Below are 26,657 nucleotides of genomic sequence, written 5' to 3' on the forward strand. Positions count from 1 at the left end.
AAGGAGGCTTGGAGAAACCACGTGACTGCCCCAGGGCACCGTGGCTGGTGTGCCTCTGCTGCTGTGTACCTACTCCATGCCAGGCCCCAGGCTGGGGACTTTACTGTTACATCACTTAATCCTCACAGTGATTTGCAAACAGGCTGTCTTGCGTCACTTTCCCAAATGAGTAAACTGAGGAATCTCTGGGATTAACTCCAAACCCACGTCCTTGTGTTACAGACACAACATTCTCCCAGGAAGTGGGATGGGCACTTGAGAGAGGCACAGGCAGGATGGGACAGGTGAAGATCCACCCGATGCCTCAGTGGCACCACAAAGTCAGCCTCCGGGATCCTCACACCTTCTGCCTCCCTGGCCAGGGAGAAGGAGGCTACCCACAGTGCCCTGGGGCCACCTGCCTTCCATTCTGCTGGGTGTACTCTCATAAACATCATTAGCTTCCGACCCTGTGCCAGGCACTGAGCCAGGCTCAAAATGTAGATAAGAAACGGCAGAGCCCAGGTACTTACTGCTCTCAGGGTTTCACCCTTTAGAAGGGGAGGCAGACGCTTAGCCAGGTTGCAGTGAGTGGGTCAGGGAAGGCCTCCTGGAAGAGGTGCCCTTTGACTGAGACCTGAACTCTGAGTTAGCCAGGCAAAGCGCAGGGGAAGAGTGTTGCAGCCTGGGAACTCCCAGTAAGGCAGAAAGGCCACGGCTGTATATAGACTGCCCTCTGAGCTTCAGTCTTTCCACGTGTGAAATGGGCTGTGAGGGAGTTTGGGAAATTTGGGGAAGAAACTCCGGTTAAGTGGAACAGCAGGGCCTGAGCTGCCTCCCCAGGGAACGCACAGCAGTGACTGATGCACTTTGGCACGCAGGCTCCCTGCGCAGGAGCTCAGCAGCAGTCAGTATCTCCTTGCGGACCTACTGTGTGTCCCGGGCTGCAAGTGGACAAACGACCAAACGCCTGGCCTCGCAAAGCTGCTCCCTGTCTTCCCTGTGGCTCGATGCCGCGTCTGCTCCTCCAGAGTATCCCTGTGACCGAGCCTGGCACACAGTAGGTGCCGGGGAAGTGTGCTCAGGGAAATGACGTCGGCGCGCACCCCATATTGGCTCTGCGGCGGGGGATGAGGGGGGGCGAGGGGTGAAGGGAGGACAGTCAGGAGTTGTGGGTTTGGGGGTGGCGAGACCCTGGGGTCAACCGGTGGCGGGTCGGGGTCTGCTGCTAGAATTCCAGACCGCCTCCCTGCCCCGCCCCCGCAACTGCGAAGTCCGGGTGCTCGGGGGAGAGGTGCGTGGGTCCGCGCCTTCCCCCACGCAGGGACTCCCCTCGGGGACGCCGTTCGCGTGTCCAAGGCCACCCCTGGCGGTCGCTGCGGCGACGACAACGCGGTTGGCTGTCTTTCCCTCCCCCGAGACCCACGACGTACCCGGGAGGGACCCGGGCTGGGACGGTGCAGAGGCTCCCAAAGGGCCAGCGAGGCCGACGGCCCGCCAGGAGCGCCGCCTTTGGCGTCTGTTCCGTATGTCTGGAGCCATGCACAGCTCCACTGTTCCTAGGCAGGTTTACCGGGTTTTAACACAGCCTTGACCGTTAATGACTACCTGTGTGCCCTTGGGCCAGTCACCGAACCTATTTTTTTTTTTTTTTTTTTTTTTTAAGTCTTGCTCTGTCGCCCTGGCTGGAGTGCCGTGGCGCCATCTCAGCTCACTGCAACCTCTGCTTCCTGGGTTCAAGCAACCCTCGTGTCTCAGCTTCCAGGGTAGCTGGAATTATAGGCGCCTGCCACCACACCTGGCTAATTTTTCCTCCCTCCCTCCGTCCGTCCCTCCCTCCCTTTCTTCCTTCCCTCTTTCTTTCCTTTCTCTCTCTCTCTCTCTTTTTTTTTTTTTTTTTTTTTTTTTTTTTTTTTTTTTTGAGATGGGGTCTTGCTCTGTCGCCCAGGCTGGAGGGCAGTGGTGCTATCTCGGCTCACTGCAACCTCTGCCTCCCGGGTTAAAGCCATTTTCCTGTCTCAGCCTCTTAAGTAGCTGGGACTACAGGCGCCCATCACCACACCCAGCTAATTTTTGTATTTTCAGTAGAGGTGGGGTTTCATTATGTTGGCTAAGCTGATCTTGAACTCCTGACCTCAAGTGATCCACCTGCCTCGGCCTCCCAAAGTTCTGGGATTACAGGTGTGAGCCACTACACCCGGCCAGTCACCAAACCTTTCTGAGCCTTGACAAACTTTCCTGTAAAAACTGTGATAATAAGACTCAGTGCCTAGCATTAGCGTTACTTGCGATGATAATTTTCTTACTCTTAGTTTATTAATTCATTTAAACCCCATCCATCTAAGAACCCCTGGGATGGAGTGGGGGCAGCCCTCAGGCCTGGCACTGGCCTAGGCCTGTGCTAAGGAAAAAGAGTGAAGCTCTGAAACCAGAGGACAAGAACAGGCTGGCATGTGGGCTGCAGCCCTCCTGGGTGCACGTGACTCACCCTTTCCCCTCCCACCTTTCTGGCCGCTCCCTGAGGCCACCAACATCCCCCCTCAGACAGAGTTCTGTGGTGCCCACCCCACCCCACCCACTCCTATCCATCCTGCCCAACCCTAATGCCCGGGCCCGACTCCGTCCACAACACTCCACTGCTCCTGCCTCAGCCTCCCATCTGGGATTACAGGTGCACACTATCACACCCAGCTACTTTTTATATTTTTAGTAGAAACGGAGTTTCACCATGTTGGCCAGGCTGCTCTTGAACTCTTGACCTCGTGATCCACCCGCCTCAGCCTCCCAAAGTTCTGGGTTTGCAAGAGTGAGCCACCGTGCCTGGCCTGAAATGCTCTTTATGTGTATTTTGTCAGTGAGTTCTCAGAACACTCTATGGGGGTGGGTCCTGTTACCCCATTTCATTGGAAAGAAAACTGAGGAACAGTTTTCTGTGAAGGATAAGTGACCTGCCTGCCAGAAGCCCTGGCAGGGCTAGGATTTGAATCCCCAGCCCAAACTTAGAACCACCACACTTAATGGTTTCTGCATAAGCCTCCCTTTCCCTAGCTGGGGTGCCCCTTCCAGTCTCCCTTGGGGAGCCAAATCTCTGCAACACTCAGGCAGTCCCTCTCTTAAGAGCTTTGGGCTGGGGAAGATTTGCCCAGGCCAGTTGGGGTTGGATGTGCTGAGGGGGAGGGGGCAGGGGGAGGTGTCTTTCTGGAGTTCATCTGATTTTAGAATGGAAGTTTCCCATTACTTCCCCATTATACAGATGAGAGCAGTGAGGCACAGAGAAGATGATCGCTTGAAGTGTCTCGGTTGGTGAGCAGCAGCGCTGGGCTTGAAATCAGGTTTGAACCTGCAGCACATGACCAGCTGCTCCCTGAATGCTGCTTCTACACAAGGCTATTCTGCAGCTATGGAGCCAGCTGCTTGTAGCTGGGCCTGAAGCTGGCATTTCCAGGACTTGGAGCCTCTGCTGAGGTTTTCTTCTGTGAATACACCCCGCCAGGTTTCAGCACCAGCTTTGCCCTAAGCACATGGACTTCCTGGAAAGGGAGGGCAGCCCCCGACAGGCAGAGGTGTACTGGTACGTTGGCAAGGCAGTCAGGGCAGAGGGGGAAACGTGGGCAATGAAAGGCTTGCAGATTCTCTCATCTTTGTACTTTGTCCTGGGGAGATAAGCAAGTCCAAAATACAAAACACCCTTGGATACGTGGATCCGTGCCATGAGTCAGGCTCATAAATTCTTCATTTCCGGCCTGCTCTTGAGAACTCTTAAGGAAGAGAAAAAGGGTGTGAGGGGTGTGGAGTGGGTCTTCCTAAATTCCATGCCCATGAGCCGGTCCCCGTAGGCTTAGGGGCTCAGACAAAAGCCTTATCACAAAGCAGAGAAGGATTTCTTTGTTTAGAAAGATTCCTCCCACCATCCATTTAGGCAGCATCCTTGGGACAAAGCCAGAAAAAAAAAAGAAGAAAAAAAAAAAAAAAACTGCATCCAGGCTTGCTTGAGCCGTTACTGCCCCCAGTGTGACATTTTTACTCCCTCAAATTATGATTTGCTGTTGTGAAAAGGAAAAAATATATATGTACATAAGATACTCATTTCTGGGGGTTTTCATTCGTGAAATAAATACAGCCCCTTTCCTCTCCAATTTCATGGCAATTTGGAAACACTCCATCCCTTTCCTCGATCCTACTTCCACAGGGCCAAGAACTGAGGCTAATCAACATTTTTAATATAATCTTGGTGAGTTGACAAGGATCAAGCACTCATTTTGCTATTAACCTTTATTCTGCTATTTTTTTTTAAGGGACTCTCACTTTGTCGCCCAGGCTAAATGGAGTGCAGTCGCGTGATCTTAGCTCACTGCAGCCTCTGCTTCCCAGGTTCAAGTGATTCTCCTCCCTCAGCCTCCCAAGTAGCTGGGATTACAGGCGCCTGCCACCACGCCCAGCTAATTTTTGTATTTTTTAGTAGAGATGGTATTTCACCATGTTGGCCAGGCTGGCCTCAAACCCCTGACCTCAGGTGATCTGCCCGCCTCGGCCTCCCAAAGTGCTGGGATTACAGGCATGAGCCACCATGCCTGGCCTATTCTGCTAATTTTTAAGTTTGTGCAACTTTCAAGGGAAACTAAATTCCTACACGCCCTACTCATTTTACATCAAACTCATCAAAATGTGGCTTCCAAGGCCCCTTTGAAGTCCTAAAACTAGACATGAGGTCAAGGGTCCCAAGGGCTAAGAAGTGCCTTGGAAACACACGTTAATAAAATGTCTCCTTGTTGGCAGCACCCTGGTGAGTGCCTCCCTGGGTTGCAAAGGGAAGAGCGATGAGGAAGAAGCGGGCTTCTGTGCTTCAAAGCGGGCAGGGACTGGGATCTCTACAAGGCAGCTGCTGTCTGCTTCACCCCCATCAGCCCCATCCGCTCCTCGTAGGAAAGAGGCAAAGTCAACAGTAAAAGTCGGAAAGAAAACACTAAAGTCGAAAAGAACCTGGCACCTGGCCTGTCCCGGGTCAAGTTTCAAAGTTTTCAAGGTGTTTGCACAAACAGCTGGTTTCCATAAGCAGCCAAGCCCAGGTCCAGGTAACGATTACCATGCGGTCCTAGACGTTGACCGATAAAGAGGTGCATCCCACCCCAGGTGTCTTGATGTAACAGGAGGCAGTGGCTTCTAGTGGGGAAATTTACCCCCGGGTAATGTCAGCATCGCCCCATGCAGACCACCAGGTGTAGCCGCAGATGCCAACAAACCGCCAGGGGTCAGCCTTGTGCAAGGATCGTCACTTCAGCAGGTGTTGGTCACAGACAGCAGTGGCTGAGACCAAGGCAGGGAATTGTTCCTTACAGGGCCCTGTGGGCTCTCTTCTGATCCTCACGACCGCCCAGAGAGGTGAGGCAAGGTGACCTCCTCAGGGCCAAACAGCCAAAGAATGTCGGAGCCAGCACTGAAGCTCTGGAGTGCCTGACACCAAAGCCCATGCTGTTAACTTATCAATGCTGCCTCCCCCAACAGAAAGCCGCCAGGCTTCACAGTGGAGAAATCAATGGCTGTGCCCTGTGCTCCTCCGTGTGCATCACACTGTGGCCTGGCCAGACCCCACAGGGCAGAGATTGAATGAACCCTTTGGCAAGTAGGGAACTGCTCACCACTGCAGAATCCCGAAGTCCACGAACCTTCTGAGACAGGAGTCGAGGAAGCAGCGCTTCCTGGCACAGGCCACAGATAAGGCTGCTGCCTCCAGGAGGAGAGGATCTTTCCTCCACTCTCCTCCCTCCTCTCAGAGGCAAACAATTGATCCCAATTGACAGCCAGGTGTCAGAAGAATCTAGTCTCCCTTCCCTGCTTTTCTTTCCACCTGCAACTCCCATCTGGAGGGCTGGGGGCAGAGCAGCAATTTCCTATCACCATGGTACCTGCCAGGACCTATCTGGGGGCTCCTGCTTCCACAGTGGCATGACCAGAGGGCAGAGCTCCCACTCTGGGCTCAAAAAGGCAGGGGCCCAGGGTATGCTCCCAAGTGAACTTCATGTCTGCAAACAAGCACCGGAGGTGGTAGTGCCATCCTCAAAGCAGTGTCACTGCTGTGAGAAGGAGGAGAGGTGCTAAGTATCTCCTAAGCATTCAGCTGTCAGAGGCTCTTCTAGAAAAAGGAGAAAGACCAGGGGCAGTGGCCGACGCCTGTAATCCCAGCACTTTGGGAGACCAAGGCAGGGCGGATCACTTGAGGTCAGAAGTCCAAGACCAGCCTGGCCAACATGGCAAAACCACATCTCTACTGAAAAGACAAAAATTAGCCAGGTGTGGTGGTACACACCTGTAGTCCCAGCTACTTGGCAGGCTGAGGCAGAATGGCTTGAACCCAGGAGGCAGGCATTGCAGTGAGCAGACATCCCCCCACTGCACTCCTGCCTGGGCAACAGAGCGAGACTCCATCTCAAAAAAGGGAAAAAAAAAAAAAAGGAGAAACAGAGGCAAAGGGAGGGGAAGACAGCAGCAATGATAAGCAGAGCAAGGTAACAGGTGACAGCTTCGTGTTTACTTCCTCCCTGCCCAAAAAAGAGGCCAAATTCACTGTCAAAACAAATTGCTAGTCTGTGCCCCTTAAGCCAGGGATTGGGAGAGCTGGTGTGGAGCTCCAGCGATGTGTGTGTGTGTGGAGCAGGGGGACAGGGGGGCGGGGGGGGAGTCATTGTCGTGCTCTGTTGCCCAGGCTAGAGTGCAGGGGTACAACCACAGCTCACTGCAGCCTTGACCTCTCAGGCTCAAGTGATCCTCCTGCCTCCCAATCCTGAGCAGCTGTGACCACAGGCATGCACTACCACGCCATCTAATTTTTTGTAGAGGCTGGGTCTCGCTGTGTACCCAGGCTGGTGGTGTTGAACTCTTAGCATTAAACAATTTATTCTGAAATGACACCATCTAAGAACACCGAGGAACTTTATGGAGCAAATGTTTTATTTAATAAGTTATAAGATACAATTTACAGTCGGCATTTGATTCCAGTTCGGTTTCCACGTTCCAGCTTAAAACACCTGTGGTCCTTTCACATCAGGCTTCAGGCTGCTCCACTTTCTGTAGGTGGGCTTTTACCCCCGGCACTCGCCACAACCGTGACCACCTCCTCAGGACTAAGCAGCAAACCCTAGTGGTCCGCCTGCCCAGAACACAATACACTGGGCTCAGGCAATGTCCATGACACTTTAACCTCATTCCAAAGCCAGCTCAGGTCTGCAGGAGGGCAGGCAAAATTCCCTACATCTCATTTCTAGATTTCTGCACCCGCTACTGCTTCCCAAACAGCCCCAGATGGCACGTGGCCATGGCCAAGTAGACAGCCGCTGTTGGCTACGCGGCTCTCGCTGTTTCTGCCAAATGGTGAAAAGACCACTGATGAGCTGCTGCTCTTCTCGCCCCTCACCGTTCCCGGCTTTCAGGCCAAAGATCGGCAGGAGTTGCATGCTTTCCCGTCTGTACAGATCATTATTTTCCAGAAAAAGTGACCCACAAAGCTGGCTGGGGCGGGTGTGGAGTGTTATGTCATGGGACGGGCCTTGGGGTAAGGGCGCTAATACACGGCCCCCCCACAAGGTCACTTTCAACATTTTGGTAAGACTCCCTAGGCCGATGAAGGGCTGAAGCGTGTGTTACAAGGGCTAGTGTCGGTTAAAAGGGATCTTTGGCAACAGGGGGAACTGCTCGCCACTGCAGAATTTCTTCAGAACAAGGAAGGGACTGAAACAGACTTGGAAAACTAAAGCAAAACCGTGGCTGCCGGGATGGTCACGTGTGGTGACTCTGCAAGAAATAATCATCAGGATGAGGGGACAGGTACTTGGGAGCCACGTGGGCCCGGCTGCCACCATATCCACTCTGCCCTCTGAGAAGTGTAAGAAGGCCACAGAGCAGGGCTGTTGGCAGTGAGCGGCGGCAAAGCAGTGCTAGTGATCTAATAGCCAAATACATGAACACGGGCCCTGGAAGAGAGTAAGCTGGTTTTAAGTCATTTCCTTTGCTAAATGAACTCAAACTTGGTCTCCCCCTTTTCTCTGCCCACGTTCCCCCAGCCTTGTTTCATAAATGCTGAAGAGTGAACCAGTAGCTCAGGCTAGCCAGTTTGGTTTTTCTGAAACATCAGTCTCATCGTCTTCCTGGTTTGTCTGCTGCAGTGAGTAGTCTGTTCCACCAAGAGTTCTGGTTTGCACCTAGTGTGCTCGGGATCTTCTCAGCCCACTAAACAAGTTTGCATTTCTTAAGATTCCCCAACACGTCCCTCAAGAGTCCAGTCTAGGACTTATTTCTGAAGGCACTTTAGAACAGCAATGTTTTAGGGATGGGGTTTTAGCCCCACAAACAGGCTGGAGGACTTGGTATAAAATGAATTACAAACAAGCGACAAAAGCAAACACAAACTCTCCCTGGGATTTGAGAAAACTGTTTTAAGGCACTGTGACATGGAAAGGGCTGCCAGGGATGTGTTCCTCCCCCCACTTCACAGCCAGCACATAATCGCCCCTCTCCTTGACGACGTATGTGACATTGTATTGCTGGTTGCCTACATGCTTCATGGAGACCTCCTCACAGGGGGTGGTGGGCCCATGGACCCCGATCAGCAGCATGTTGGAGCCTAGGAGGCAAAAGAAAGTGGTTATTCCATCCGGGTGCGTCAGGACAGGCCCGGGAAGAGGAAGGGTGATAAGGCTCTTCCGCGATAATGCTGGGGCCCCCGAGAGGTGGGAGAGTATGGCAATTACAAGCAGAGGTTCACAGAGCCTGATGGTGTGGGTTCAAATCCCTGCCCTGCCACTTGCTACCTGAGTGACCTTGGACTAGAATTTCACCTCTCCCTAGCTTAGCTTTCCCATCTGTAAATGGAATGACAATAGTGTGTACCTCACAAGCTAGCTGTGATGTTGAAGGAGTTATGGCTGCCAAGTCCTAGCACACAGTAAGGACTATTCTAAGTATTCGCTATGAGAATCTTCTTGTTTACTCTCACAAGCACCTTAAGGAAGGTACTTTCAAGAAGAGGAAACTGACTTTTGGAAAGAGATTTAGTAACTTTCCACGGTCACGTGGCTACGTAAGTTTTATGAACAAACAGTGAATGAATGAAGTGGCAGTACCAGGTCCCAAGCCCAGGTGTACTGGATGCCAGAACCCAGGCAACTGGCCCTTGAAACCCAAATAAATACCTAAGTTCAAAAGGCAAAAGAAAAAAAATCATTAAAAATATTAAGTGCATTTTTTCATAAGTTTGTTGGCCTCATATACATCTTCTTTTGAAAAGTGTCTGTTCATATCCTTTGCCCAATTTGAATGGGGTTGTTTGTTTTCTTCTTGTAAATCCGTTTCAGTTCTTTGTAGATTCTGGATATTAGCCCTTTGTCAGATGGGTAGATTGCAAAATTTTTTTCCCATTCTGTTGGTTGCCAGTTCACTCTAATGATAGTTTCTTTTGCTGTGCAGAAGCTCTAGAGTTTAATTAGATCCCATTTGTCTATTTCGGCTTTTGCTGCCATTGCTTTTGGTGTTTTAGTCATGAAGTCCTTGCCTACGCCTATGTCCTGAAGGGTTTTGCCTAGATTTTCTTCTAGGATTTTAATGGTGTTAGGTCTTCTGTTTAAGTCTTCGATCCATCTGGAGTTCAATCCCATTACTGGGTATATACCCAAGGGATTATAAATCGTTCTATTACAAGGACACATGCACATGTATGTTCACTGCGGCACTGTTTACAATAGCAAAGACCTGGAACCAACCCAAATGCCCATCGATGATAGACTGGACAAGGTAAATGTGGCACATATACACCATGCAATACTATGCAGCCATAATAAACAATGAGTTCGTGTCCTTTGTAGGGACATGGATGAATCTGGAAACCATCATTGTCAGCAAACTGACACAAGAACAGAAAATCAAACACCACCTGTTCTCACTCATAGGCGGGTGTTGAACAATGAGAACACATGGACACAGGGAGGGGAGCATCACACACTGGGGTCTGTTGGGGGGGCTAGGGGAGGGACAGTGGGAGGCTGGGGAGGGATAGCATGGGGAGAAATGCCAGATATAGGTGACGGAGGATGGAGGCAGCAAACCATCTTGCCTAATGTAAGTACCTATGCAACAACCCTGCATGATCTGCACATGTACCCCAGAACCTAAAGTACAATTAAAAAAAAATTAAGTGCAGGAGAACAGGGTCATGAACACGGTTACTTGCAAACGGCTGGGTTACGTGGGGGTGCGCACTACAGGAGGCCTCAGCAGGGAAGGCCAGTGTCTCCAGGGTGCTCAGCCTGCCCCTGCCCCACTCCACCCTTGAGCAGGCCCAGGCACCTACCAGCTTTGCTGCAGTCCACTAGGAAGGAACTCTTCTGGCCCACAAAGGCTTTCGAGAGCCCTGCGCCCTTGGAGGTCACCTTGCTGGCGTCCGAGGATGCCTTGGGAATGGCGCTATAGCAGGTCTCCGTAGAAGACCTGGTCACTGACTCCACCAGGATGGATGAGGTCTCATTGGCTGAGCCAGGGCTGACCAGACGCTGGCCTAAGACATAGGAGGGAGGGAGACAGGCATGAATAGCCAGATCAAGAGGGGTCTCTCAGCCTGAGGACAGGCAAGTACCCTACACAGGAGCCCCAGGAGATCCCCCGCATCCTAACACCTGGATACAAAAGCCACCACACCTGTATCTCACAGACATCATGTCTTCTAAACCCCCAGGGTCCCACCCCCATACAACTAGGATCTGGCTTTCTGGGCAAATGGATGAGTATGGCCTTGCCTGACAAGACCTAGAACCCTCCCAATCATCCCCCCACAGAGATGTACCTGTGAAATTCTCATCTTTCTATTTACATAAAATAGTCTATGTATAAGCAGTGTAAAAGTTTGGGATGACATATAATGAAATATCAAAAAATGGGCCAGACACAGTGGCTCATGCCTGTAATCCCAGCACTTTGAGAAGCTGAGGCGGATGGATCATCTGAGGTCAGAAGTTCAAGACCAGCCTGACCAACATGGAGAAACCCTATCTCTACTAAAAATACAAAATTAGCTAGGTGTGGTGGCACACGCCTGTAATCCCAGCTACTCATGAGGCTGAGGCAGGAGAATCGCTTGAACCTGGGAGGCAGAGGCTTGGTGAGCCGAGATCATGTAATTGTACTCCAGCTTGGACAAGAGCAAAACTCCATCTCAAAAAACAAAAAACAAAAAACAAAAAACAAACAAACAAAAAAACACAACAAACAAACAAACAAAAACCCAAAAAATGATTCTGTGTATGAGTAAGGATTTTCCTATCTGAATTTTCTAATTTTTTTGCAATGAACCTACATACTTTATATAACAGTGAATCATGACACGTGGAAGGGATTTACTGCAGTGTTTATGGTGGTTAGTTACCTTGGGTGGTAGCTGTGGGGTGGGTTTCACAGTTTGATATTTTTTTCCAGTGTTTTGGAGGAGACACATTTTTGTAAGTATAATAAAACCTTTTGATTATTTTAAAAGTGAAAATTAGAAATGAGGGGACTTTTCAGGCCCTGATCTAAACAAATACGTACGATTTCAGTATGTCTTCTTCCGTCAGAGACAGAAAACCACCTAACAAGCTCTCTCAACCCCTGCATGGCTCCACTCCGCAGACTTTCGCAAGCTTCAAACACTGCCCTCTGACATCTCATACTTTTACTGACATTCAAAGTTCAAAGGAGCTTTAACACATCTAAAACCATGCAGTTTCCACTATGATTGATCTGACAAAACCAGCTCCCCAGGAAGAGAGAGGAACTCCAAAGGTGGTCGATCGTTACCTGTCACCTTGGCCTTGAAGGGACTGCCCACGATGTGGTTGGGCCCACCGTATTTGACACTGATCAGGTAGTTACCAGGAGCCATGGGGGTGTACATGACTTTGTAGCCTTCAGGCGTTTCCTGGCAATCCATTTTAACCTTGGACGGGCCTTCGATGGTGACGGATAATGTTCCTGGACCTGCCCGGGTGGTGTTGATGAAGAATTCCGACTGGATACCTGGGAGAAAGGAAGAGAGAATGCCGTGTTGATGGCTTGGAGGGCTTTCCCGGGAGCACTGAGGTCGTGGTGAGGGACACACACAGGTCCCCTTGCAGAGGGCTCACCCTGGTGACATGGGAACCCACCGGAGCTAGCTCTGAACTTCTGGCAGAGAGAAACTCAGGCCCTATGGGGTGGAAGCTCCCTTTCCCAGGCCAAGGGAGGAAGAGCATGGGTGTTTGCCCACAAACACCAACAGCCTGGACACCCTGTTCTGTCCTCTGGGCATGAGCCACTGCGGCTGAGGGCGAGCAGCCTGTGTCACACTGTGAGCCTGAAGTGCTGCTTCAGCCACCAGAGTCCAGCTCTCCCTCCAGGGTGTGGGGGAGGCGTGGGCCCCTCTGACCTTCCTTTCTTCTCTGGGTAGACTCGGAGAAGCCAGAGGAGCCAAGCATCTCCGCCCTTCCTCCTCAGCCCCTCACCCCAGGCACCGTGCTGCAGACTGGGTGCAGCCACTGTGACCTGCCAGCCCACCCACTTTGCCACAAATTCCAGCAAAAAGCACAATAACAAAACAGCAGCTCCCGTTGACAGGGCATGTGTGCCCCACGAGGACTCCAGGTCCTGTGCACAGCACCATTATGCATGTGGCATGGAATCCTTTCCATGATTTCTGCTTCACAAGTGACTGTGGCTCAGGGAGGGGGCCAGTCATGCTACACAACTAGACAGTGGGAGAGCTGGATTTGAACCATGTCTGCATGGCTCTGGTGCCAGGCCCATCTCTTGACCCCTGGGTGGACAGTGGGGCTGCCTCAGATGCCCTAACTGCAGCCCTGAGACACCTTAGCTGGCCCAGGGAGAGCCTCCTGCAGTCATCAGGCCCCATGCATGCCTGCTACAGTGCCCTCTGTGGGGCATGACTGGCATAGCATCCCCATGTAGGGCTGTGCCGCTGCCAGAGCCCTAGACACTGTCCCAGCTGGGAAATATTTTGGTTTAATTATAGCTCTTAGTCCAGAGAAAGAATTATTGTTCTGGATATCAATAAAACAAAAGAGCTGCTATCGTGCAACCCTCAAACACAACCCAGCTGTTCCTGGAAGCTCCTAAGGCTCCTGTCCCATGTCCCGAAGTCCCTCTGCCCTCCCCCCATTATCTCAACCTCGTCACAGTATCTAATCTGTGCAGCCAAGAAGCCCCTCAAGCAGCAGCTGTGAGGTGGGGGCTGCATAGGGAAGAGGCAAGAGGTGAGCAGCAAGGAGACAGTGTGTCCATCCAGAAAGCGGCTATAAGGTGACGTTAAGAAAAGATGTTTTATTTACTGATTGATTATTGAGATAGAGTCTCACTCTGTTGCCCAGGCTGGAGTGCAATGGTGTGATCTCGGCTCACTGCAACCTCTGCCTCCCAGGTTCAAGCGAATCTCCTGCCTCAGCCTCCCGAGTAGCTGGGATTACAGGTACCTGCCACCATACCCAGTGAATTTTTGTATTTTTTAGTAGACACAGGGTTTCTCCATGTTGGCCAGGCTGGTCTCGAACTCCTGCCCTCAAGAGATCCACCCACCTTGGGCTCCCAAAGTGCTGGGATTACAAGCATGAGCCAACATACCTGGCCTCATTATTATTATTTTTTGAGATAAGGTCCTCTGTTGCCCAGGCTGGAGTGCATGATCACAGCTCACTGTAGCCTCAATCTTCCAGGCTCAAGTCATCCGTCCTACTGCTTTAGCCTCTGAGTGGCTGGGACTTAAGGCATGCACCATCACGCCTGGCTAATTAAATTTTTGTTTTGTTTTGCTGTGTTGCCTGGGTTGGTCTCAAACTCCTAGGCTCAAGTGATCCTCCCACCTCTATCTCCCAAAGTGTTGGGATTACAGGCATGAGCCACCATGCCAGGCCAAAAAGATTTTTTTTTTTTTTTTTTTTTTGAGACGGAGTTTCACTCTTGTTACCCAGGCTGGAGTGCAATGGCGCGATCTCGGCTCACCGCAACCTCCGCCTCCTGGGTTCAGGCAATTCTCCTGCCTCAGCCTCCTGAGTAGCTGGGATTACAGGCATGCGCCTCCATGCCCAGCTAATTTTTTGTATTTTCAGTAGAGACGGGGTTTCACCATGTTGACCAGGATGGTCTCGATCTCTCGACTTCGTGATCCACCCGCCTCAGCCTCCCAAAGTGTTGGGATTACAGGCATGAGCCACCACGCCAGGCCAAAAAGATATTTTTAAAGTGAAGTTGAAATGATCTGGCTGCAGGGGAATGTTTCACCATGTTTTAACAAGCTGCTTTATTCCTAAGTGCATCTTTAAAAAATAATTTTTTTTTGTAGAGATGGAGTCTTACTATGTCACCCAGGCTGGTCTCAAACTCCTGGCCTCAAGCAATCCTCTTGCCTTGGCCTCCTGAAGTGCTTGGATTACAGGCATGAGCCACTGTACCCATTTGGCCTTAATGCAATATTTTGATCAGACAAAAATCAGTTCGTCTTGACTGTGAGGCCCCAAAAAGGCATGGAAGATGAGCTGGGAAAAGAGAAATCGGGAGTTACGGGACAGGAGCTGCTGCTCGGCTGTTACCTCCTCTACGGCACTGAACAAGCTGTTAGGTGAGTCCCCTTATCACTCCCGTTTTACAGGAAAGGAAGCAGAGGCACAGTGAAGTCTGATAACTCCTCTGGAGTCACACAGCTGGGGACCGGCAGAACTGGGATTTAAACATAAAGTCTGTCCAACTTGGAGCTAAAGCACTTGCCTGAGAGAAGATCGAAGAAAAAAATCCACATGCAGAAGAAGTCTCTTACCACCACCTCCAGCTATAATCTCTATTGGACACCACAAAACATCTCGGCATGACGGCCTTCCCCCATCCCCTCAAATACGTCCGGCTCAGTTCCTGGGAGTTTAATGCATGTTAAACACAGCACTGCTTGTTGTTTAAGACAGATAAGGGGATAGAAGGAGGGAAGGCGGCCCTTCTGGTCTATCCCGAGCACACTGGGGTTCCTGGATCACTTCATTAGGAAAATTGTTCAGCAGCTCCAAAGAGCCCGGAGCCCCCTGGTCTGTCTCCCAGCCTCTCAAGCCTCCTGCAGCAGGCTCCCGCCTCAAATTCTCCACATTCCCCTACTCCAAAATCGACAGAATGGACCATTTAAAGCTTGAGCCAAGAGATACAGCAAACTCACCCCATAAAAACAGAGGGAGGTTTGCTTTGTTGGGAAGGTCAAGATACTGGGAGCTCTGGCGGCTGAGCAGATATACTTTTTCATTTCATGCACACTGCAGCTGTGTAATCTCAGGATGGATATTTAGGGAAAGGCTTGCGAGCGGGAGGGCTGGAAAAACAAGACGCCTTCCCTGTGACAAGAGCAATATTTACACAGGGTTTGAAGCAGGCCGGTTCTGTCCCTCTTCCCTCCTGGCTGGGGGCTTCCCTGTGAGAGCAGCTCCTTCTCTCAGCAGTGTCCAGCACTTGCAGAAAACCCAAGCTGAAACCCAAGCTCCCAAAAAGGTATGCGAACAGCCGAAAGGAAGTAGGAGAGGGCCCAGGCATGGCGGCATGAGCCAGCAGGAGGGCGAGATGCGTCCTGGCCAGCGTGGGAGACCCAGCAGCTGCTGTGGGGCCTGGACTGAAGGCTGCTGCACACTCCAAGTGCCAGGAAGACCCCACCTGAGCCCTCAAAAGGGAGTAGCTGCTCAGAGCCCAGATGTGAGCACTGCTGCCTGGGAACCACTCCCTAGCAGCTGGGAGGGCAGGAGTCCTGGTTTAGAACACCCCCCCAGGTGGGCTGGGATGCAGTCACTGCCTCTGGGTGAGCCAGCCACTTAGAGAGGTGGCCAGGCTTCGGGGTTCAGGGCATAGGCTCTGAGGTCAGGGACGTGGATTGATTGCTGGTTCTGCCTCCTCCCAGCTGACTGTTTTTTGGGGAGTGTTTGTTTGGGGAGTGTCTCAACCTCTGCATCTCACTTTTCTCATCTGTAAAATGGACATCACTTAGGGTTAAATGATACCGCGCTTTTCACAAAAGCCAAGCTGCCAGCCCAGAGTTCAGGGTGGAGCCAGACTGGATTCACCTGGGGAGTCTGGCAGCACTCACGCCACCCCTGTGGGTGGCTTTGCTGAGGCCACTGCTTTGGCCAGAGTCCCGGGCAGACTGCCAGCCCACCAGTCACTCCTGCACCTGGAGAGGGCCCCTTGGCCACACAGGACACTTGCTCCTGGGGCTGGGAGCCAGGCAACCATGCAGCCACTCTTCCCCCACCCCTGGGAGGCAAGTCTGCTCCACCCACTCTCCTTATGCGGGGTGGGGGTGCACACACAAGAGACTCAAGAAACCAGGACAGGCTGCTTCCCCAGGAGGGTCCAAAGTTACAACAAATGCAAACTTGCCCCAGTGAGTCCACACTGTGGACTTTCCCTGCAGGGACTAAGGATCGGCTCCTGATCCTGGCAGCCTCTGTAACAGTGACGCACTCACTGCACACCACCCGATGCCACCTGTTCAAATAACTGTGATTCACAGCGGGAATCCTCACTACAGCCAGGAAAAAGAGGGGAAGATCTGAAAGAACTTTAAGGTATCAAAGCACAACACAAGCTGTACCACAGCAGGTGCAGTACGATTCCTTCTGTAAGACAAAAGCAAATCTCTGTGTCTGCTTGTCTAATGAACCAATTAGCTAACCAACCCAGCAACCAAGAATGAAAGCAGACAAAGAGATGACAGACAGGGTGAAGGTCCTCTCTTCCCGGAGCTGTTTGCTTCTGGACTCAGGCGGGAGAGGAGGCAGAGAAGATGCAGCGAGTTCCACTTTATTTCTTTCTTCACTGCCTGTATTTTTCATAATCAAACATGTCTCATCTGTGGCAAAGAATAAAATAAACTGTGATGGGTCCAAAAAGCTTCAGAATCCCTTGACTATTTCAGTCTCGTCTCCTCCTCCATTAAGATCCGAGAGTAAAAAAGAGGAGGAGATAGGCTGGGAGGGGCGCATTTCTGGGAACCCGGGGAACGGGAAAGAACAGATGGGTAGGAGCCTCCTTGGACACATCATGAATTCTGTGCAGGCAAAGAAACCCTCAAAATTATGACTCTGTGCTGTGTTCCCTGACTATCAGCATTCTGTCCTGAAAGTCAAGAAACTTGGCAGAGGAGGAAATCTGAACCACAACTAACAGTAATGAGGTGTGATAACACGGCCATCAAGCTCTCACTCTGGATTTATCGCGGGTCAAACCGCAACTCCCGAAACAGCTTTGGATAGCAAGTGCCTCCAAAGTGTGCACGATCGCAGTTTCCATGGGGAATGCGTGTCAAAAGCTTCCACAGGGCTTGAGGATTTCCATCTGGCTTGGTCCCTGGAGCTGGCTCAGTTAAGGCTTCAAGAAGTAGAGGAGTGGGTTACCTGTGGTGCCCCCTTCGAGTCCTGCACCGTAAGCGGACACCAGGGCAGGGTTCCCCGCTTGTCCAGGCTCCCCAACACGCACTTTGAAGGGGCTTCCAACCACATGGCTCCCATTGAACTTGACATCGATGGTGTGGACACCATTCTCATGAGGGATGAAGCGAACAGCATACTTATCTAGGAGAATGAGGAAAGGCACAGTGTGAAATCAGGCAAATGGACGCCACCAAGTTCGGTGATGACAAAGGAGGGAGGCCAACCCGAGATGGCCCATTAAAAACCAATAGTTCAACTGGGAGCCTGGCACTCACCTCCCCTGTGTATCCCTCATCAGCCCCAAGGGAAAGGCACCCATATCGCAAATCCTATAAACACAGGGCAAGACTCCGGCCTCTGCCTCAGAAGAACACTTCCTTTCTTCAGAAAACCTCACTTTCGGAATGTGAAATTCAGTGAATGCTGTTACTAGTCCTGTCGTGAGATGAATCTCATTTCACCAAAATTAAATTCTGTTTTTCCACTAAAATGATGATACAAGTTGAAGACACATCACTCTGAAACTGGCAGACCTCACCACTTAAGGCTTCACAGTGGCTCACTCAGCTGAACTCCGGGCCACTAATCTTTACTTTGCTCACCCATGGCGGGGTGCACTTTTTCAAAAATGCCGGGAATTGGCCATTCTCGCTACTGTTGAATGTCTCGGTTTTGGGAATGTATAACAAGAAATAAAAAAGAATATATATGAAAGGAAAAAAGAAAGCCTCACTTCTTCTATGTTTCTCTATTTGGCCATTTGAAGGAAAAATGGTTCCAATTGGTATGAATGCTCCTTAATTAAGCTCAGAGCTAGGAACTGCTCCCCAGGGCAGATTTTTGGCTGTGCATTTGGGTCACAGCATGTAGCAAGATCATCTGTTAACCGAAGTGGGCACCTAGAACATCCACCCACTGTGTACCACCTGACCACCACCTCCTCTCCTGGAAGCCCTCCATGCGGGGTGCAGAGAGCCTGTTCTCCTCCCACCATTCCAGGTGGTCTCTCGGTCTCGCCCTGGCTCCTAGGACTCTTCATTCCCTTCAGACTTTGTGCTCTCCAAGGCTTTTCTCCCTCCCTCTGGGGCTCTCCACAGAGGTGCGTCTCCACGGAGCTGTCCACGCCACGTCCTTTGGCAATGAACATCCCCTAGCTGGGCCCCACCCACCTCCCTCAAAGCCAACGTGCTTTTTTTTTTTTTTTTTTTTTTAGACGGACAATGGCATGATCTCAGCTCACCACAACCTCTGCCTCCCGGGTTCAAACTTTTCTCCTGCCTCAGCCTCCCAAGGGCTGGGATTATAGGTGCCCGCCACCATGCCCAGCTAATTTTTGTATTTTTAGAAAAGATGAGGTTTCACTGTGTTGGCCAGGCTGGTCTCGAACCCCTGACCTAATGATCTGCCCACCCTGGCTTACCAAAGTGCTGGGATTACAGGCACGAGCCACCACACCCAGCCAGGATCTTGGAAGTTTCTAGTTATACAACTTACTTGGCCCCTTTATGGTGTGAGTTGGCTTGAGTTGGGTATTCTGTAATTTCCAATCAATAGTAACTGTGTCATACTGATGATTGCATATATTTGTAGGGCTTCAAATCCTGCCTGGGGTGGAACCAGCTTCCCCTGAAGCACACTGGCTTTAAGAGAAGAGGGAGGGTACCCAGTGAGGGACTGTTGAGGCTGAGGCCAGCAAACCTCACAGTGATCTAGTAAGCATCTCCATTTGGGTATCGAGGATCCTTCGAAACCCCTCAGAGTAAAGTATTAAACCATTTAAAGCCCTGACCAATCCTTATCTACCCTCTGCCTCAGTGGCCCTAGTTTTTATAACCGCACTATCATCTTCTGACCCAATCACTAAGCTACATGGAACGTTTTGGAAGGGACTTTCTCTCTCGCTCTCTATGGCCACCACATCTGTCTGGCCTCAAGTCCCTCCTCTCCATTTCCAGTGCTGCTGCTTTCTCTAAAGGACCACTCTGGGAGCACCAGCTCGCCACTTGGCCTTTTAGACTAAAACCGGGATCTGACCCATCTCTCACACTTGTTCCTCCTGAAGCTCCCCACTGCCCTTTCTGCCTACTGGGAAAAATAGATCTAAATGTTCACACAGATCCTACATTTCTTTTTCTTTCTTTTAGAGACAGGGTCTTGCTGTGTTAACCAGGCTGGAGTGCAGTGGTATGAACATAGCTCACGGCAGTCTCAACCTCCTGGACATAAGCGATCCTCCCACCTCATCCCCCTCAAGTAGCTGGGACTACACGTGCATGCTACCATGCCTGGCTCAATTTTTTACTTTATTTTGTGGAGAAGGGGTCTCACTACGTTGCCCAGGCTGGTCCTGAACTCCTGGGCTCAAGTGATCCTTCTAGCTCAGCCTCCCGAAGTGCTGGGATTACAGGTGTGAACCACCATGCCTGGTCAGATCCTAGATTTCTAACTACACTATACAAATATAGCCAGGCACACAACAAATGCCCTATAAAGCACTGATCGTAGGTCTCTCCCCCTCATACGTCAAGGCCTACATTAAATATCGCCTCCTCTGAGAAGCCCTCCTGAACTCACTGAGGCAGAAACTATTTCTCTGCCCTGCTCTGACCATCTTCACCATTTGCTTTTCAGTTCTCCTGTGGTATTGGTGATCATTTGGGGTCATTATCTGTTTTTTTTGGCCAGGCCTTCATTAAACTTTGAGCAACTTTTTTTTTTTTTTAGACAGAGTTTTGCTCTTGTTACCCAGGCTGGAGTGCAATGGCGCAATCTCTGCTCACCGCAACCTCTGCCTCCTGGGTTCAGGCAATTCTCCTGCCTCAGCCTCCTGAGTAGCTGGGATTACAGGCACGCGCCACCATGCCCAGCTAATTTTTTGTATTTTTAGTAGAGACGGAGTTTCACCATGTTGACCAGGATGGTCTCGATCTCTTGACCTCGTGATCCACCCGCCTCGGCCTCCCAAAGTGCTGGGATTACAGGTGTGAGCCACCGCGCCCGGCCTGAGCAACTCTTTGAGAGCAGAAATAATATATTCCTCAGCCTTATACCTTCCTTCCAGTTTCTGACACTTAAATGTTCACCGGTAACACTCTCTTTAAAGTTGATTAAATCAGAGAATTCCATATACCAAGGCACAAAGCAAGAAAAATCTTAGGACATTAGGGCCTAGAGACCCAGATTTTCTTTTTTAAATTTACAGAACATTAACCTACTTTTCCCTTAAAGTGAGATCAAAGTGTGCTTACTCATGTCATAAGGTCGACAATATAATAAAAATCTGTAAGATGCTGTAACAATATGAGAGAAAAATCATGATAAAGGTCCTGCAAAAGGAATTTGAAAAACTAACAGAAAATAAAGCAGCATTTGTTTTTGTGGTGTGTGTGTGTGTGTGTGTGTGTGTGTGTGTGTGTGTGTTTGAGACAGGGTCTTGCTCTGTCACCCAGGTTGGAGTGCAGTGGCACAATCATAGCTGACTGCAGCCTTGACCTCCCAGGTTAAGGCACTGCACCCAGCCCAGCATTTGTTTAAAAAAGAAAGAAAGAATGAGCATTCTCTCCCAGGGTAAAGGGTCTGCCTATCGCCAGCAAATGTCTAAAACAATGTCTGGCAACAGCAAAGGGAATTCAGAGGCTCACTGGCAGTAAGGAAACTGATCAGTCATCCTTTGGGATGCACATTTACAGGAATATTCTGCTGCAAAGTGCTGGTGTTGGGACCCCCCACCAGGCCTCCTGCTCACCTGGCTCCAGCTCAGACACGTGGCACTCCTCCACGGCTCCAGAGGGGCTGTGCACCTTTGCATCAATCTTCCCTTTTGCGCCATTCAACCTTATAGCAAAGGATGCTGGCTGGTTAACTTTTAATCCCGATTCCTGAGAAGTTAACACATTAGACAGGTTATGGCCCTCGGCATTCCTGCTCAGTGGCACACACTGACCCTACCCAAAACTCCAGGTGACAGTTCTCATGCAAATAGGCCCAGAACGGTTTTCTATATAACATATGACAACAAACGAGCTGGTGAGCCATTCCACATTTTTAACATAAAATATAAGATAGCAGAGACATGCATCTTCATGGTCTCCTATGCAAACCATCTAGATTCAGCCTGGAAGAGATGATTTCTGGGTTTGGATACTTGAGACATCCCAGTCAAAACGACTATCATCTCAGCACCCAAATAACACCTGTGCAGGCCAGAAAACCCAGTATGTTCTAGACTAAAAAAAAATATCCTCTTTTAGGAGGATACTGGCAGCTAACAAAGCCACGCACTTATGAACATGAACACAGTTTTATGTTACGATGTTTGTTATCTCAAAGGCAGACCTGGAGGAACCTGTTATAAAGGGCTATGTGTGCAAGGAGGCAGTACTGCATAGCAGTTAAGAATCGGCTGGATCTGGATTTCCCACTGTTTCCTAGCTATATAACCAGGTTGCCAAACCTCTTCAAGTCTCGGTTTCTTCATCTGTAAAACGGTCATAATAATGATCTATCTGGAGGGCTACTACAAAGATCAAATGAAGCTGTCCATGCAAAACATTCAGCACAGGGCCCGTCCCCACATAGGGAGGCTCGAAAACGTCAGCCTATTATTAAATATTAATATGCATTTAGAGGTCGTATCCCCACAAGATGCCATAGAAAGACATAGCTTTTGCTTTTTCGAAGATCAGTTTCCAAGATACTTTGTCTTGGAAACTATCTCCTATTCTGGGAGGAGGGGATCAGAAGTTCAGATGGTTAAGAACAAAGCTGAGCAACAACATTTGAGATATTTTAAGACTGGCCAATCCCGAACAGCAACATTTTACAAGTCAGCAATTTTGATTTAAACTTGGTTGGACAGCCACTCCTCAGGCAATAACTCTAAAGCAGCACAGCTCACACTTAATGTGCAAGCAAACCATCTGGGGATCTTATTTATTTTTATTTTTGAGACGGTGTTTTGCTCGTGTTGCCCAGGCTAGAGTGCAATGGCACGATCTCGGTTCACCACAATCTCTGCCTCCTGGTTTCAAGTGATTCTCCTGCCTCAGCCTCTCAAATAGCTGGGATTACATGTGCATACCATCACGCCCAGCTAATTTTTTGGATATTTAGTAGAGACAAGGTTTCACAGTGTTAGCCAGGATGGTCTCGATCTCCTGACCTCATGATCTGCCCACCTCGGCTTCCCAAAGTGCTGGGATTATAGGCATGAGCCACCACACCTGGCCTCAGAATCTGCATTTTAATAAGATCCCCACATGGATGGCCAAGTGTGGTGGCTCATGCCTGTAATCCCAGCACTTTGGGAGGCCGAGGCAGGTGGATAGCGAGGTCAGGAGATCGAAATCATCCTGACCAATGTGGTGAAATCTCATCTCAACTAAAAGTACAAAAAAATTAGCTGGGCATGATAGCACACACCTGTAGTCCCAGCTATTCAGGAGGCTGAGGCAGGAGAATTGCTTGAACCCAGGAGGCAGAGATCGCAGTGAGCTGAGATCACGCCCCTGCACTACAGCCTGGGTGACAGTGCGAGACTCCATCTCAAAAAAGAACAACAAAAAAAGCAGATTCTGATCGAGTGGGTCTGGGACTGAAGTTCCCAAGTGATGCTGAGGTCCAAGAACTGGCCCCCAAGAACCACATCTTCATGGCAAGGCCCTAAAGCTACACTGTCTAATTTAGTAGTCACCAGCCACATGTGGCCATATATACACATATTTAAATTTAATGCACTTAAATAAAATTTAAAAATTCAGCTCCTTGGTTCCTCTGGCCACATTTCAGATATTCGATAGTCACGTGTAGTTAGTGGCTACCATGCTGCACAGCGTACATATGGAACATCTCAATCACTGCAGAACCTACTATTGGACGGTGCTGCCCTGGGGGTAGATAGCCTGAGGAGCAAGGATGGAACACAGAATTAGAGTCTTTGATCACCAGATCACTCCCATCCCACCTCCACCCCAAGTGCCAGCCTACCCCAATTTTCTAAAAAGTCTCAAAAGCAAGACAAAATGATACATGCCTCTCTTTGCTAACCAGCACCAGATGTTGCTGCGTGGGCCTCCGCAAAAATCTCTGATCACTAATTTACATATCACTCGGCATCAAATGACCCAGGAAGAACAGGGGGCAACGCTGATGAACACGCCCCTCCCGGCACAGCAGCTGGTTACAAAAGCTTGAGAAACAGCCTGCTGTGCACTTACTGAAACACTTATGACCCAGCTATGACGAGAGGACTCTTCAGAAAAGTTTCCTGGAGAGGATTTTTCCAAGCCAGCTCCTTTTAAACAGAATCATTTACATTACCTGAATCCGGATGCCACTAAATCCTCAAGAGGGAGATAAACGCCTCGGAAGATCAGAAAGAAATCTTCGAGATGCATGAGGCCAGCTCCTGCCCTCATCAAGTGCTGGGTTTATCTCCCTCCGTAGGTTTTAGTTAAGTCGGCCACAAAAGACACTTCTGCTAAGAAGCCTTTAAATGAAACACAAGAAAAACATCTACACCACAGTCGCCAGTTAGGACCCTTGGTATTCTCTGGATGAGGCCGCTTCAATGTGTGGACTGAGTCTGGTTTGGGTTCTGTTTGCATCCCTAAATGAAAGACTAATGTTTGGAACGACTGGAGGGATCCCAGTTCCCCTCAGAGTACGATTAGAATCTCAAATGTAAACCATGCCTATGGCACTAGAGCCAATGATATCATAAATCTTAGGCATCAGATTGGATTTTAATCAATCCAATATTTTCAAGAACTAGGGGCAGGCTTAAGGCTATTTAGAAACTCTTACCCAGAAATCATATTTTGGGGTTTTGTTATTATTTCACAACGTAATTGCTACTCCCAGTTCAGACACCTAATTATTTTTCAGTGTCCTGGGCAAAAACCCAGAGGCATCCATGCTGGTTCTTAGTTTGGCTGAAGGTGCTAGTGCAAGCTTGAATTAAGTGACCTGTTTAGGATGAGGAGAAGTGTTGCCTCTCCTGGTTTCCTAATGGGATGGACTATGAAACCATGTGCCACAGTGTCGGGTGGCAGTTAAAGAGGCTGCAGTTAAGGTACAGGTTCTGGTCAGGCACAGTGGCTCATGCCTGTAATCCCAGCACTTGGAGGTGGGGGAGGGCTGATCACCTGAGGTCAGGAGTTCTAGACCAGCCTGGCCAACGTGGTGAAGCCCCATCTCTACAAAAAATACAAAAATTAGCTGGGTGAGATGGCACGTGTCTGGAGTCTCAGCTACTCAGGAAGCTAAGGCAGAAGGATCACTTGAACCCAGGAGGCAGAGGTTTCACTGACCCAAGATCATGCCACTGCAGTCCAGCCTGGATGACAGAGCGAGACACCATCTCAACAACAACAACAAAAACCAAAACCAAACAAACAAAAAGCACAGGTTCTGGAGCCACGCAGCCCCTACGCTGCCTCATGCTAGCTGGTGCCCAGTGGACAAAACCTCCTTGTACCTCTGTTTTTCCATCATCAAAATGGGGTCCAAGGACCTACTTGTCAGGCTCTTGCAACAATTTACTGAAGTAACACTGATAGAGCTCTTCACACAGTTCCCTGCATACTTATTATAAATAAGTCATAATAAAATAAATTGCAATTGGCTTTCTTGAGGAAAGGCAGCCAACAACGGCAGGCTGAAACGTCACTGCACTGTTATTTCTGTTTCCGTTTGGTTTTGAAAGCCCTTGTTATCCCTTAACCAATTACTAACAGGCTTCCTTTGTTTCTCTTAAATAAACCTTTAAAAACAAACTTGTCCCCAAACGTTAAGGTGTGTTGTTGACTGTGGCTCTGTTTTTGCTTGCTCCAGGTGTCATCTGCCCTAAGTATATGGGAAGTTGACTCTGTCATGGGAAAGCTCCCCAATGACTAGGTGACATCTGTGGTCAAAATGTGAATAGGGGTCTCAGCACCTAAGTGGGCATTGAAGCGGCCTCAGGAGCCCAGGGGTCTCACTGGTCGGCCTGCGGCCAAGGAGATGGATGCTTCCTTGCGTCTCACCTGAAGGCTCATAACAGTGAGGCGGCGGGCGTCGTCAGAGGGCGCGATCACTGGCACCAGGTAGGGGCTTTCTGGGATGTGCTCATCATTGAACTTGATGGACACCTCGTAGTTACCTATGAGGACAGAAAAGTCCCATCGTGTCAGAAACTCCGGACCAGAGTGGCCTCTTGCTTCTCACCAAGGGTTAAAATGTCTTCAGAGAGACCCAGCCCTCCTCAATGTCCACAGCTGATTGGTTGAGGGGGAGCTGCCTGGCTGAGGCTGGGCCGATATGATTTCCTTAGTGGGCAAGGCCAAAGACTCTTAACCGGGGGCCCACAGGGTCCTCAAATGGCCTGTGTATCGAATTCAGGAGATCCATGGACTTGAATGGGAAAAAAACTAGATTTTAATTTTCACTAACCTATGACTGAAATTTACCATTTCATTTCTTCAGAAATGTTGACAAGGAATAACAGCATGTTATAAATACATGTGACTTATATCACCATTAAAAATCATAGATGTTGGCTGAGTGCAGTGGCTCACGCCTATAATCCTAGCACTTTGGGAGGCCGGGACAGGCTTATTACTTGAGGTTTGGAGTTTAAGATCAGCCTGGCCATCATGGTAAAACCCTGTCTCTACTAAAAATATAAAAATTAGCTGGGAGTGGTAGCACACGACTGTAATCCCAGCTCCTTGGGAGGCTGAGGGAGGAGAATCACTTGAGCCTGGGAGGCAGAGGTTGCAGTGAGTTGAGATCACGGCACTGCACTCCAACCCAGCCGACAGAAGGAGACTCCATCTCAAAAAAAAAAAAAAAAAAAAGATGTTTTTATGTCATCTCACAGTTTTACAGATATTTTGATGTATCATTTTCACTTATTATCTTGATGACAGCTAATATACTGGCACCAAATCTTATGATTTAATGTATTAACGAAGATATGCATGTTTCTATGTTGCATATCTGTTCTTGTAAGATTTTGGTAACTGTATTTTAACATCATTAATTTCCTTTATAGTATGTGACATATTTCATTTTATGTGTTTTAAAACATTATCCCAAGAACAGTTCCTATAGGCTTCGCCAGATGGCAAGAGTCAATGGCACACAAAAGGTTAAGGACTCCTGCTTGAGGGAGCTCAGATGCCAAGGCCACTCTTCTGGGGCAGCAAGCCAGGGGAGTCATGGGTAGGCAGAGGCTGG

At 49.6% G+C, this 26,657-nt stretch overlaps 1 protein-coding gene across 4 annotated transcripts in view; it reads right to left on the reverse strand.

Annotated features, from left to right (window-relative positions):
• Positions 1–6,906: 6,906 nt before the first annotated feature.
• Positions 6,907–26,657, reverse strand: part of FLNB (filamin B) — a 174,289-nt gene continuing 154,538 nt past the window's right edge. For all 4 annotated transcript variants that reach the window (XM_039477161.2, XM_039477160.2, XM_039477159.2 and 1 more), the window contains 6 exons: positions 25,463–25,578; positions 21,184–21,316; positions 17,403–17,579; positions 11,794–12,012; positions 10,316–10,519; positions 6,907–8,593 (listed from right to left, as the gene is read on the reverse strand). In XM_039477161.2, coding sequence (XP_039333095.1) covers positions 8,406–8,593; positions 10,316–10,519; positions 11,794–12,012; positions 17,403–17,579; positions 21,184–21,316; positions 25,463–25,578 — 1,037 coding nt within the window. In that variant the 3' untranslated portion in view covers positions 6,907–8,405. The remainder of the gene's footprint in view (positions 8,594–10,315; positions 10,520–11,793; positions 12,013–17,402; positions 17,580–21,183; positions 21,317–25,462; positions 25,579–26,657) is intronic.

Source organism: Saimiri boliviensis, chromosome 8 (assembly GCF_048565385.1).
Source record: "Saimiri boliviensis isolate mSaiBol1 chromosome 8, mSaiBol1.pri, whole genome shotgun sequence".
In the NCBI taxonomy this organism is placed as follows: Eukaryota; Metazoa; Chordata; class Mammalia; order Primates; family Cebidae; genus Saimiri; species Saimiri boliviensis.